This window comes from Gorilla gorilla, chromosome 9 (assembly GCF_029281585.2).
Source record: "Gorilla gorilla gorilla isolate KB3781 chromosome 9, NHGRI_mGorGor1-v2.1_pri, whole genome shotgun sequence".
Classification (NCBI taxonomy): Eukaryota; Metazoa; Chordata; class Mammalia; order Primates; family Hominidae; genus Gorilla; species Gorilla gorilla.
The window spans coordinates 80,125,364-80,138,615 of record NC_073233.2 but is presented as its reverse complement, the minus strand read 5'-3'; the positions used below and the strand labels follow the sequence as shown (position 1 = coordinate 80,138,615).

Genomic DNA, 13,252 nt, shown 5'->3' with positions numbered 1-13,252 from the left:
CGGTGGCTCACGCCTGTAATCACAGCACTTTGGGAGGCCGAGGCGGGTGGATCACCTGAGGTCAGGAGTTCAAGACCAGCCTGGGCAACATGGTGAAACCCCCGTCTCTACTAAAAATACAAAAATTAGCTAGGCACGATGGCACGTGCCTGTAATTCCAGCTACTCGGGAGGCTGAGGCAGGAGAATCACTCGAGCCCAGCAGGCGGAGGTTGCAATGAGCCGAGGTTGTGCCATTGCACTCCAGCCTGGGTGACAGAGCGAGACTCCGTCTCAAAAAAAAAAAAAGAAGTTTCATGACTTGATGGAAGTTATATTGGATGTCTGATCAAGCTCAGCTTCTGATCATAATTGAATAACGATGACACTGAAGACATCACTTTGGAGGGTACAAAGATGCATTTCAATGCTAGGGAGGAGCCGTGGCTCCGTGTGCTCCCCCAGAGGAGAGGAGGGCTGGCAGGAGTGCACTGGAGTAAGAAGCCAGCATAGTGGCCACACTCTGAGCCCAGGACATTCTTGCTCAGATTTCTGAGGGGAGGCTAAGATCAGTGTTTCTGGCAGAAGTGAGAATAAAGTGGTGACACCTGGGAATCCCCAGGATACCACTCTCCAAATGATCACTGGCAAAAAGAGTTCTCCAGGGCACGGGTCCTTCCTCAACCGCTTCCACTGCCTGAGCCCACAGACTAAGTTAATGTCAGAGCAGGGAACGAAGCAGAAGATCCAGAGCAGTCCCCACTGTATCTGTCCCCAAGGATCCTTTTACCTGCCACTCCTTCTGTGGGGGACTCCTCCTCTGACACATGCTCATTGGCTTTACTTTTACTCTTTCTATAGGATCCCTCGCTGGGCCTTGGTCTCTTCATCTGCAAAAATGAAGCCATCACGCTGGGTAACTCTGCAGGGCCCTGATGCCTTCTGAATCTTTCAGGTAAAGGTGATGCTGTGGTGCATCGTGTCTGGGTTATATATGCAAGTTTCAGGAGTAACAGATCAGAGGGAGCCTGGCCAGAGTCTGGTGTGGATCTATCAGTGCCACAGTACTCAGTCACTTGATAAGAGGGAGAAGGGGGGAAGCAACCGCTGGGGGCCATGGATGGAGCTATGACAGAAGGGCCACTCTTTTCGCAGAGTCAGCACTTTGGGACCAAGAGGTGGAGGAAGACCTGGGCCGTGCTCTACCCGGCCAGTCCCCATGGCGTAGCATGGCTCAAGTTCTTTGACCATAAGGGGTCGAGCTCTGGGAGTGGCCGAGGGAGCTCGTGCTGCCTGGACTGCAAGGTGATCCATCTGGCGAAGTGTGTGAGTTTGGTCCCCGTGGCCGTGGAGAGCCTCCCTGAGCCCAGCGCCACTGCCTTCCACCTGGACACTGCACAGCACTAGCACCTGCTGGCTGTTGATGTGCCGCCCAGTGCAGCCTGGTTGCAGACGCTATGCCAAAACCCCCTTCGGAAAGGCAGCTGGACTCTGGAACCTACCAATAACCCACCTGAGCTTTCTGCCCTGGAGATGCTGGAGAACTCCTTGTGCAGCCCCACCTGGGAAGGATCCCAGTTCTGGGTAACGGTGCAGAGGACTGAGGCGGTCGAGCACTGTGGCCTGCATGCCTCCTACGTGCTGAGGGTGGAGGCTGAAAGGCTGACTCTCCTGACCATGGGAGCCCAGAGTCAGGTACCGGAGCTGCTCCTGTCCTGGCCCTACACTCTGTTGCATCGCTGTGGCCGGAACAAGGTCATGTTCTCTTTTGAGGCCAGCGCCGCTGCCTCTTGGGCCCTGGAACCTTCACTTTCCAGACGGCACAGGGAAATGACATCTTCCAGGCAGATGAGACTGCCATCCACCGGCAGAAGGCCCAGGGAAAGGCCAGACAGGGGCACAATGCTCTCAGAGCTGATTCCCATGAAAGGAAGGTGGTAGAGGGGAAGTTCTCTTCCCCACCTGGCCCCCGAGAGCTCCTTGAAAGCCCCCAGCCCTGTATGCTGAGCCCTTAGACTCCCTGCACATTGCTTCAGGCCCATCCCAGGGCTCCCTATACTCAGACCTCTTGGACGGCACCCTTGCTCGGGCAGGAGAGGGAGTACAATGGAAGAAACCTCTCTCTTGGGACTTGTATGAGCATGAGCAGCAGCAGTTGCTGAAGGCCAAGCTGACGGACCCCAAAGAGGATCCCATCTATGATGAACCCGAGGGTCTGGCCCCAGCCCTTCCCCAGGGCCTTTATGATCTGCCTTAGGAGCCCAAAGATGTGTGGGATGTCAAGCTCAGGTGAAGTAGGAGGGCTACAAGCTCCCCTACAACCCTGCCACTGATGCCTATGCTATGCCACCCAGCCAGAGAACAAAGACCCTCCCTGCTTCCAAGTCCCAGGGCCCAGCCTTCCCTGAACCTAGTACTGCAACTGGCAGGAGCAGCAAAAGCCACAACTCAGCCCTGTACAGCCAGGTCCAGAAGAGTGGGGCCTCAGGGAGCTGGGACTGTGTGCTTTCTACAGTAGGGACTGACAGGACTGGGGTCAAGTCAGAGGTCTCTACCTGAGAAGGAGGACTAGGCTGAAGTGGCTGAGGAGGACCATGGGGAGGTGGCACTAGGGATCAGAGAAAATGGTTAGAACCAGCAGAAGCCAGAGGGTGGGAGGGGCCATGCCGTGTGAAACCAGGGGACCAGAGGGATGGGGGAGTCAAGGGAAGGACAGTCAATCCCAGGAAGTCCTAAGAAGTGGGGCAGATGGCAGGGCTGAGGACGGGCTCTGCATCCCCCTAAAGCCATCCCTTCCCAACTTCCCCAAAGGAAGGGACAGCTGTGGGACCAGGTCTGTGGAAAGTGGTGCATGGTCAGAGTGGGTGCGGTTTGAGGGGCCTGTGTGGAGGCCTCAGAGAGATGTTGGACTGTGCCTGGATCCTTACCCCTGCATTATTCTTTGCCAGAGATATATTTTAAAATTTTTTAATTGTCATGAAAGTCAGCTTGGGTTTAAAAATAAATAAAAAATTTTTAAAAAGAGGGAGAAGGGGTTGTCGTGGTGGTGGTGGTTAAATAGCTGATTTATTTAATGTGCCAGGCACTGTTCCAACACTTTATATATTTTAATTCATCTAATCATAAAATGAACTAATTTAAGCTGGGCATGGTGGCCTGTGCCTGAAGTCCTAGCTACTGGAGAGGCTGAGGCAGGAGGATCACTTGAGCCCAGGAGTTCGAGGATGCAGTGATCGTGCCACTGCACTCCAGCCTGGGCAACAGAGAGACATCCTGTCTCTAAAAAACAAACAAAAACTAGTTTGCAGATGAGAAAACTGAGGCACAGAGAGGTTGAATAACTTACCCTAAGTCACACAGCTCATCAATGGTGGAACCAGAGTTGAAACCCAGCAACCAGGCTCCAGAATTTGTCATCATTCTTGGAAGTGAAGCTGTCCTGCTCTGCAAGGAGGCTTCACAGCAAGATTGCGGTGACAGTGTTTCATGCTAGAGCATTTTTAGCTCCCCCAGGAGTACACACATTTTGGGGGTGGAGGCCTTAGTCAGGATGAGCTCCCCATATCAGACTCTCAACCACCAGCCGTTCTGGTATGAAGCCCTTGCAGAGTCCTTCCCACTCTGACTGTCTCCTTCTTCTTTGATGGTGAGTTCTCAGGAAGCCTCTTTGCCTACCCCTATCACACATACACACACACGCACACACACACGTGCACACATGTGCAGGCTGGCTTCCAAAGTTCCCTCACCTCTGCCATCTGAGAGACCTGTCTATATAGGTCTGAACCCAGTAGTGGACATGGTTTAAAACACTTCCTTGGAATGCTTCTCAGCTCCTATGCTGATCAGCAGATGCAAATGGATGCCTGCAGAGCAGAAACCCCAACTCCACATCCTGCGGCCTGGAAAGGCCAGTTCCTGCCCAGCTAACCCTGTAGCATCTTACAATAAAGCTTCTAATCACCACTACCATTTGTTTGATTACCTATAAATGTGTTAAGTCTTTAAAGATTGTATTGACCAGAACTCTTGGTTGCAAGTGTCAGAAGCCCAACCAAAAGTAGTTTAGACAGAAGGGAATTTATTGATTCAAGGACCAAACTGTAGAAATGGCAGGGCTTAAGCCAGGCATGGTGGCTCATGCCTGTAATCCCAGCACTTTGGGAGGCTGATGTGGGTGGACCACTTAAGGCCAGGAGTTTGAGACCAGCCTGGCCAACATGGTGAAACCCTGTCTGTACTAAAAACACAAAAATTAGTTGGGCATGGTGGTGGGCGCCTGTAATCCCAGCTACTCGGGAGACTGAGGCAGGAGAATCACTTGAACCCAGGAGGCGGGGGTTGCAGTGAGCCGAGATTGCGCCACTGCTCTCCAGCCTAGGCAACAGTGGAAGACTCTGTCTTAAAAAGAAAAAAGAAAAAAAAATGACAGGGCTAGATCATGGTCTCTGAGACAGCTGCAGCCAGGGCCTTAGGCAGCACTGGGACTCTGCCTCCCCTTATATCTCTGCTTGTCCCTGCATGCAAGCTTCAGTTGCTCCTAGTGCTGGTCAGCTTCACTGGGGAAGGGGTATGGCCACCTGCAAATTCCTCAGATGAGGAAGGACTTTCTTCCAGGCAGAGGTTGACCCATGAGGGAAGAAGTTTCCTGTCCCTGGAGAGAGGGGAAATGAAGAGGGCAGGATGATCCCTCTTCAGAGAGTGCAGAGTGGAGTCAGGGGATGAGAATTTCTTCCCTGGAAGCAAGGGCAGGATTCTCCAACACGAAGATTTCAGATTAGCCTAATCCATTCATTTGACAAACAGATAAGAGAGGACCTATGACATGCAGAGTGATGGGCTAGGCACCATGGTAGGGCTGGGGAGTGAGTGAGAAACAAGATGACATAGTTCTGCCCTAAGACCTTGCACTGTATTGCAAACACTTCAACAAGGTCATTTGAGTGACCAAAAGAGAGGAAGTACTATTATGGGACATGGCAGGAATGCCCAACCTAGTCTAGCAGCATCAGGGAAGGCTTCCAGGAAGCAATGATATCCAAATTGAGACCCAATGGATAAACAGGAGTCAACCAGGCTTGGGTTTGTTCGTTTTTGTTTGTTTTGCGTGGGAGGGCAGGGAATGAAATGGGCATTCCAGCCAGAGAGAACAGCTCTGAACCAAAAGATTAGTGTGTGATGGCTGCAAAGAAAGCCAAGAAGAGGGGGACGCAGGCTGGAGCGCTAACACTGAGGACATGGCGGGCCTGCAAGAGCTTGGACTTGATCATGAGGGCAATGGAGAGCCATGGGAGGGTCTGAGAGCAGTGACCCCATCTGATTTCCCAATTCTGAGATCCCTTGGACTCCCTGTAGAGTATATATTGAGGGGGAGAGGTGCACCTCACACACCAGGAGGGAGAACTTTTTGAAGCAGTTGAGCTGTCAGGTCTCAATCTCTACAAGTTTAGACCTAAAAAGTCATTTGAGAAAAACAGAAAATAACAAGTGTTGGCAAGGATGTGTCAAAATTGGAATACGGATGCATTGCTGGTGAGAATGTAAAATGGAAAAGCCTCTGTGGAAAACATTGTGGCAGTTCCTTGAAAAACAAAAAGAGAATTACTGTATGATCCAGGAATTCCACTTCTGGGTATATATTGAAAAGAATTGAAAGCAGATACAAATATCTTAGGCAGATAGGTGTACACCCATGTTCACAGCAGCATTATTCACAACAGCTAAAATGTGGAAGCAACCCGAATGTCCACGGATGGATGGATGGATAAGGAAATGGGATATGTAAAAGGAGTATAAGGCAAAAAGACAAATACTGGGCTGAGTGTGGAGGCTCACACCTGTAATTCCAATACTCTGGGAGGCTGAGGTGGGAGGATCACTTGAGCCCAGAAGGTTGAGGCAGCAGTGAGCTATGATCCCACCTCTGCACTGCAGCCTGGGTGACAGAGTAAGAGTATCTCAAAAATAAGTAAACAGACAAATACTGTATGATTCCACTTATACGAGGTCCCTGGTCAAAATAACAGAGACCAGCCTGGGCAACATAGTGAGACCCCCATCTCTACAGAAGATTTCAAAATTAGCTAGGCATGGTGGTGTGCACGTGTAGTCCCAGCTACTCAGGAAGCTGAGGCGGGAGGATCGCCTGAGCCAAGGAATGCAAGACTGCACCATGATCTCGTTGCTGTACTCCAGCCTGAGTGACAGAGTGAAAGACTGTCTGAAAAAAAAAAAACACAAAATCGTAGAGACAGAAAGAGGAATGGCGGTTTGCAGGTAGGATGGGGAAATGGAAGGTATTGTTTAACGGGTAGAGTTTTGATTTTACAGGATTCAAAGAGTTACGGAGATGGATGTATTAATACATAAATATGAATGTATTTACTACCACAGAACTATAGCTTAAAGTGGCTAAGATGGTAAATTTTATGTCATGTGTATTTTGCCACAATAAAAACATTTGACAAGAGGTAATTTGAGAAACCTCGAAGAAATCCCCTGGCATGGAGTGGTTCCGGAGATTGGGGATAGAGAGTCCTCCTGCGAAGCCCAGAACGGATGACAGGGGAAGGATTACCTGAGGAGAGGCGCACTCCCCTCTGTCCTGACAAACTTGGGGAGAATTCCAGGAGTCCTTCTATCAACCCCCAAGGACTTCAGCTGGAAACAAAGAAACGCCCTTCCCGCGGCTTCTCCATGGGTCTAGGACTCCCCATCTACAGGACCTGCCAAGATCGGTGGAAGAGGCTGGGGGTTGAGTGGACGAGCTGCCCAACCCAGCTCAGGAGCGACGGAAAAGTTATCTGTTCCCTTCTCTTGGTAAGGATTCTGAATGTGTCCCGCTGTCCCACAGCACGAGAGAGCTGGTGACTGAATCTGTGCAGGGATGTCTGGGCCAGGTGCAGACTGAGTCTAGGTGGTTTCCCTGGAGAAAAAAAGCGGGGGGCCCTGGAGAACAGGGGTAAGAGACTGAAGAACAATAAAGAGGTCACGGGGTACGCTCCCTTTCTGACATCCATCGCATCCTGAGCCCAAGGTCACAGGAGAGGGTCGCATACTGCAGATGGAGCTGAGGGAACGGGGGGGGGGGGGGGGGGGGGGGAGAGGCAGGCGGGCCCTGAAGGTGCAAGGTCGTGTGGGCCTCGGGACAAGTCAGGGTTGAGGGACTTGGCTCCCACGACCCTCCCTCTCCGCAGCCCCGTGGAGGCCGCACCCCAGAGCCTCCAGCATCATCCCTGGGCCCCCTCTGCGCTCCAGCCCTCGTGTCTAAGCTCCCCGGAGGCGTTTTCTCTCCGCTCTCAGCCTCTGCTCCCGCGCTTGTGGCTGTCCCTGGCCCTGTCTCTCTCAGACTGTCCCTGGGCATATGTGTCTGTCTCACGATTCCTGCCTCTGTTTTGTCTCATCCCTCCCCTGCTCTCCACCGCAGTCCTGGTTGCCGTCCATGTCTCATCCCGACCCCTTCTGTCTCCATGCCTCCCTCACTCTCTTTCTCGTCCCCCTGTCTCCCTGTCTCCTCCTGTCTCTCTCTTACCCTCATCTCCTGTCTCTGCCCTGTCCCCGCTCCATCCTGTCTCTCTCTTACCCTCATCTCCTGTCTCTGCCCTGTCCCCGCTCCATCCTGTCTTTCGCTGTGTATGTTCCGTCCTTGTCTCCCTCTGTGTACCTGTATCTCTTGTCCCTGTCTCCATCACTGTTTCTGCCCCTTTCTCTCCCGGTCTCTGTTTCCTCTGTCTATCCACGTCCCCTCCCTGTCCCCATCCCAGGCTCCGTCTCTTCCCGGTCTCCATCCCCCTTCCTGGGCCGCCTCCGCAGTCTCCGCCGGGATGGGACCTCGCTGGGGGCGGGGCTGAGGGGCCAGATCGGAATAACTCGGTTATCAGAGAGAATTGAATTAACTTCTTCACACGAGCGCCGCCAGGCCTGCCTCCCCTCCCTTCCGCGGGGCCGCAGGTGGGGAGGCCCGGGAAAAGGGTCGGGACCCTCTGGCCTCGGACGCTGTGTAGAGACCGAAGGTCTGGTCCGGATTGGGGCAGGATAGGGACTCCGGGGATAGGGTCCCGCGCATCCCAGCTCCACACCTCTAGAGCCCTAATTGGACGGCGGGGACCCTTCGGGGTGGGGGTCGGGGCGGCTGGGGGCGGTGTCTGGGCCTCCTAGGCCCCGCCCCTTCGGAGCTCGCCCCGCCCCGCCCCCCCTCCGCGGGGTCCTGCGCGTTAAAAGGCGCGCGGGCCGGGCTGGCTGCACTTGCGTTGCACCCGGGCTGAGTGCGGCCGCGACGGGGCGGGCGGACTCTCGGGCGCTCAGAGCTGGCCTCGGGTCCTCGGAGCCTGGCGCTCGAACCTCCCTTCCGACCTCCACCCGGACCCCGACCCCGACCCGGCCTGGCCCGGCCCCCGCCCCCGCCCCCCGGGCCGATGGACTACTCCTACCTCAATTCGTACGACTCGTGCGTGGCGGCCATGGAGGCGTCCGCCTACGGCGACTTTGGCGCCTGCAGCCAGCCCGGCGGCTTCCAATACAGCCCCCTGCGGCCCGCCTTCCCCGCGGCAGGGCCGCCCTGCCCCGCGCTCGGCTCCTCCAACTGCGCACTTGGCGCCCTACGCGACCACCAGCCCGCGCCCTACTCGGCAGGTGAGCGCAGCCCCGGCCCAACCCTCCCTCCAATTCCTGCAGAATCCCTGGGCCCGCTCGCCAAGTGAATGCGACTGTCCCCCTCAGCCGCCCCCATTCCTGCCTTGGCCAGACCCTCCAATGCCCCGAGAGACCCCCAGAATACGAGGTTCTCCTCCGCAGGAATGAGCCTCACCCTCTCATCTCTCCTGTTCCTTTTTCTCGTTGCCAAATCTCTGTCTCGTGCCCTTCAGGTCAAGGAAATATATCCCCATCCAGCTCTGGGCCCCTTACCAGGCCTTCCCCTCACCACCTGCAAAGACTGACCACTAAACCTCTACAAGCCCTGGATCTTTGAAAAAGGCTCCCAGCCCAGCCCTATCACCACTTATCAACCCACCCCATCACTGCTGCCCCACAAGGTGCATGACCCCCAGCAAGGACCTCTCCAGGCAGCTGAGCTGCCCAGACGGGAAGCTTCCTAGAGCTCGCGTGGCCATCAGGCCCCTCCTGCCCTGTCTTGGACCCATGCTGCCTGGGCCCGAACCCTTCTGTAGCCACCAAAACCAGATCCCGTAGCCCGCAATAAAGGGGCCCGGGTTTTTAAGCCACTTGTATTTCCCCATTCCCCCACAGACTCTCCCAGCTAGAGTTCTGTAGAACCCGGAAGCAGCTCCTGCATCCCCAAGACTTTAGATCCAAGTCCCTGTCCAAACCCTCAACCTCACTGAGCTTCTCAGTCATCTCATCCCTCTGATTAGAGTCCCAGCCTGCCCTAGGGAATCTTATCGCCTTCCCTCCTGGGAAGACTGCCGGGGACCCAAGTAGAAGACTGGGGCCTAAGGGCCAGGCGCGGTGGCTCATGCCTGTAATCCCAGCACTTTGGGAGGCCAAGGCGGGTGGATCACTTGAGGTCAGGAGTTCAAGACCAGCCTAACCAACATGGTGAAACCCCATCTCCATTAAAAATACAAAAAAAAAAAAAAATTAGCTGGGCATGGTGGCCCACGCCTGTAATCCCAGCTACTTGGGAGTCTGAGGCAGGAGAATCGCTTGAACCTGGGAGGCAGAGGTTGCAGTGAGCTGAGACTGTGCCATTGCATTCCAGCCTGGGTGACAGAATGAGACTCGGTCTCAAAAAAAAAAAAAAAAAGAAGAAGAAGAAGAAGAAGACTGGGCCCTAGGCTGGGGTTTGGGGAAGAGATACGAGAAATGAGAACCCGGATTTGGAGAAATGAGGACCAGGGTGGGGAGATTGGGTACCCTGAGCCAGATGAGGGTAGGGATTGGGAAGAGGGGAGACAGCCTCCAGAGATACAGGGTTTTGAGACCAGAGAGATGGGGATAAGGTACAGAGAGATGGGAGCAGAGATGGAAGCACTGGAAATCCTAGGAGAAATGGGGACTCAGGGTTGGGGAGATAGAGATAAGTATCAGGCGATGGGGACCAAAGAAGATTAGAAATAGAGATGACGAAGATAAGAATACAAATGGGGTGCTGGAGACAAGAATCAGGGGAGATGGAGGCCTGGATGGGACAAAGATGAGATTGGAGACCCCTGGTGAATATGAAGACTTAAACCAGGGTTACAGACAGGGAAGGGAAGTACTGTCAGAAACGCTACCTATGGGGCAGTGGAGACTGGGATGGGTATAGGAAGAGAGTTGGGGGGCAGTGTTGGCTTTGGAGGAGATGGGACATGGAGAAGGTGCCTGGGGAGGAAGAAGGAGGGCAAAGAGAAGATGGAGGAAGTCTTCTCAATGGGCACAAAGAGAAGAGTGGCTGAGAAATGGAAAGTTGAAGAGAGATTCAAATGGAGGAAGATGAGGAAGAGGAGAGGGGGACATCTAGAGGAGAATGGGGGTCAGGGGAGTGGGGCAGGATTGAAGAAATGAGGCTTGGGAAGGGGAGAGGTGGATGGGTGGAGGGAGCCAAATCTGTATACAGCTGAGAGCCGGTGGGAAGGCTGGTGGTAGGGCTGAAAGGAGGGCCGGTGGGAGGGTCTCTGTTGCAGAGCCTTGGCCCGGAACTGGTTAGTGGGAAGACTGGCAATGCTGATGAGACCTGACGGACATCCAGGGCCAGGGTAGACAGAGTGGACAGACGGGCTGAGAGACAGACAGGAGGGAAGGGTCGGAGGCACGGTCGAATGGGGGTGCAGGGGGAGATGGAGGGAACAGGGCTTGGGAGGAGGGCGACGACGGGGGTGGGGTGGGGGAGGGAGTGTCTTGGCTGGAGTATTGGATTATGCTTTCCCCTTGGCCGCTCTTGGGGCTCAGGTCTCCCTGATTTCCCTCCGCCTTTATCCCGCCGGCTCCATTGAGTAATAGGGAGGACGCTCGGCCCCAGGCTGCCGGGACCAAGACGAGGGACCAGGCCAGGGACGGGGGAGGCGTGTGATTCCCCCGGAGCTGGACACAACGGGTTGAACTCTGCTTCTCACTCCCCCATCCTTTTTGCCCCCCCTTCCGGCCCCCCTGCACACACCCGCAGTGCCCTACAAGTTCTTCCCAGAGCCATCCGGCCTGCACGAGAAGCGCAAGCAGCGGCGCATCCGCACCACGTTCACCAGCGCGCAGCTCAAGGAGCTGGAGCGCGTTTTCGCTGAGACCCACTACCCCGACATTTACACGCGTGAGGAGCTGGCGCTCAAGATCGACCTCACTGAGGCTCGCGTGCAGGTGCGTGTATGCACGTGTGTGTACGAGAGTGTGTGCGCATGGAAGGAGGTGTGGGAGCTTAATGTCTAACACCTGGGGGTAGGGGAATACAGGCAGATGCAGCCCGAAGGCAGGGCGCGGTCCCAGGGTGCTTGGGCAGCTACGGGAGGCAGCAGGGCCCGGACTTGGAGGCCCTTGGCAGACCCGATCTGTTTAGCTCCAGGCTACCTCCGCTCTGTCTCCCTCTTAGGGCAGAAAGTTCCGAGTGATGCTTGAGAAGCCAGGAGGGAGGCCGAGGGGGTAGAGGGGGAGACCCAGGCGACCTCAGGGCCGAGCTGAGGAGGAGAGGGGGCAGGCCAGTCAGCACCCCTGGGGTTCCCTACCCCGGCGCTGCAGCTTTGAAAACCCGGAGCCCGGGAGGCTGAGTTTGTGGCAGGCACAGGGCCGAAGAGAGCCGGGCTAGAGCAGACTGTTGTCTATTTGTACAACTCCGTGTACAGATGTTCAGTTGGCCCGCCTTGACTGGATGCCCTAGACAAAAGGTTTACTGGCGCCCTAAACTGCTCTCCACGGCCCTGGAACACTCCAGGAGGGAAGTCCCAGAGCTTCCTAAAAGAAGGAATTGGGGGAAGAACTTAGAGTGAGGAGAACGAAGGCAGGGTCCCCTCCGGGAGACCAAGAGTGCTGGGAGGCAGCGGAGTCAGCGGGTGAGTGGATCCCAAGGGCAAGAACCCAGGGATCTGGAGGCAGGGGCCAGTGGAGCGCGCAGAGTGCAGCGGGCTGCGTGCGGGAGGGGCGAAGGCCCCTCCAACTAGTAAGAACCCGGGCCCGGTTCTTTCCGAACCAGGATCTCACTCGAGCCTTGCGGCCGCGGGCTGACCCCGTGCGTTCTCCGACCCTCGTCCAGGCTGACTGGCCCCTGTGCCCGCAGGTCTGGTTCCAGAACCGCCGGGCCAAGTTCCGCAAACAGGAGCGCGCGGCCAGCGCCAAGGGCGCGGCGGGCGCGGCGGGCGCCAAAAAGGGTGAGGCGCGCTGCTCCTCCGAGGACGACGATTCCAAGGAGTCCACGTGCAGCCCCACGCCCGATAGCACCGCCTCGCTGCCGCCGCCGCCTGCGCCCGGCCTGGCCAGCCCGCGCCTGAGCCCCAGCCCGCTGCCCGTCGCACTGGGCTCCGGGCCGGGACCTGGGCCGGGGCCACAGCCGCTCAAGGGCGCACTGTGGGCCGGTGTGGCGGGCGGTGGGGGCGGCGGGCCTGGCGCGGGCGCGGCCGAACTACTTAAGGCTTGGCAGCCGGCGGAGTCCGGCCCCGGGCCCTTCTCTGGGGTTCTGTCCTCCTTTCACCGGAAGCCCGGCCCCGCCCTGAAGACCAATCTCTTCTAGCTGCCGGCCTCTGGAGGCTCCGAGCCTGCCCCCAGAGACGTCCCTGCCCCTCCAGGACCTGACAGCCCCTCCCATCTTGGCCACCCGCCTGGAAGTCCCCATCCGTCTCCACTCCCTACTGTCTCACCCCTGGGTGTGTCCTCCCCAACTCTGGAGACCAAGTCAGGGCCACTCTCGTCCTCACCCACCCTCTACCAGCAGAGCGGAGTTCTTTATACCGGGACCTCCTCCAGGAGAACCCCGGAGCCCCTTCTAGCTTGGCCTTCTTTGGATGCGGTATCACATGAGGCCTGTCCCTAACAGTGCCCTCAAAGTGAAGGTCCTCAAGGAGGAGCGGCACAGCCCCCTTCCCTGGCTCTGCAGCGGCTGGGTCACCCCTTACGCTGGTGATCAGGAAAGCCCGCTGCCCCACCCCTCGGGCCCACCCGTACAGAGGCTGTTGGTCGCCGGGATAATCAATGACCACCGCCAATTCATCCCTCACGTGTCTCCTCTCTTCCCTAGCCCGTCTGGCACAGAGGGTGGACCTGTTAGAGGAGTGGAGGGGCTGCCTGGGGAATGGGACAGAGGGATTCTCTTTCCTAATTTTTTTGGTTGTCCTTTTTCTTTGAAAAACTTGTAA

General features: G+C 56.2%; 1 protein-coding gene and 1 pseudogene across 2 annotated transcripts; both read left to right on the top strand.

The window, feature by feature from the left end:
* Positions 1-1,094: 1,094 nt before the first annotated feature.
* LOC101124283 (docking protein 1-like) lies at positions 1,095-2,564 on the top strand (annotated as a pseudogene).
* Positions 2,565-8,220: 5,656 nt separating this feature from the next.
* Positions 8,221-13,243, top strand: PHOX2A (paired like homeobox 2A). 2 transcript variants are annotated; one of them, XM_063693350.1, is made up of 3 exons: positions 8,221-8,609; positions 11,083-11,270; positions 12,097-13,243. In XM_063693350.1, the coding sequence occupies exons 1-3, from the start codon at positions 8,393-8,395 to the stop codon at positions 12,628-12,630; spliced, it is 939 nt and encodes a 312-aa protein (XP_063549420.1). In that variant the 5' UTR covers positions 8,221-8,392; the 3' UTR covers positions 12,631-13,243. The 2 variants fall into 2 exon arrangements, with proteins under 2 accessions (XP_063549420.1, XP_063549421.1); XM_063693351.1 differs by lacking the exon at positions 12,097-13,243 and adding an exon at positions 11,750-11,941.
* The last annotated feature ends 9 nt before the right edge of the window (positions 13,244-13,252 follow it).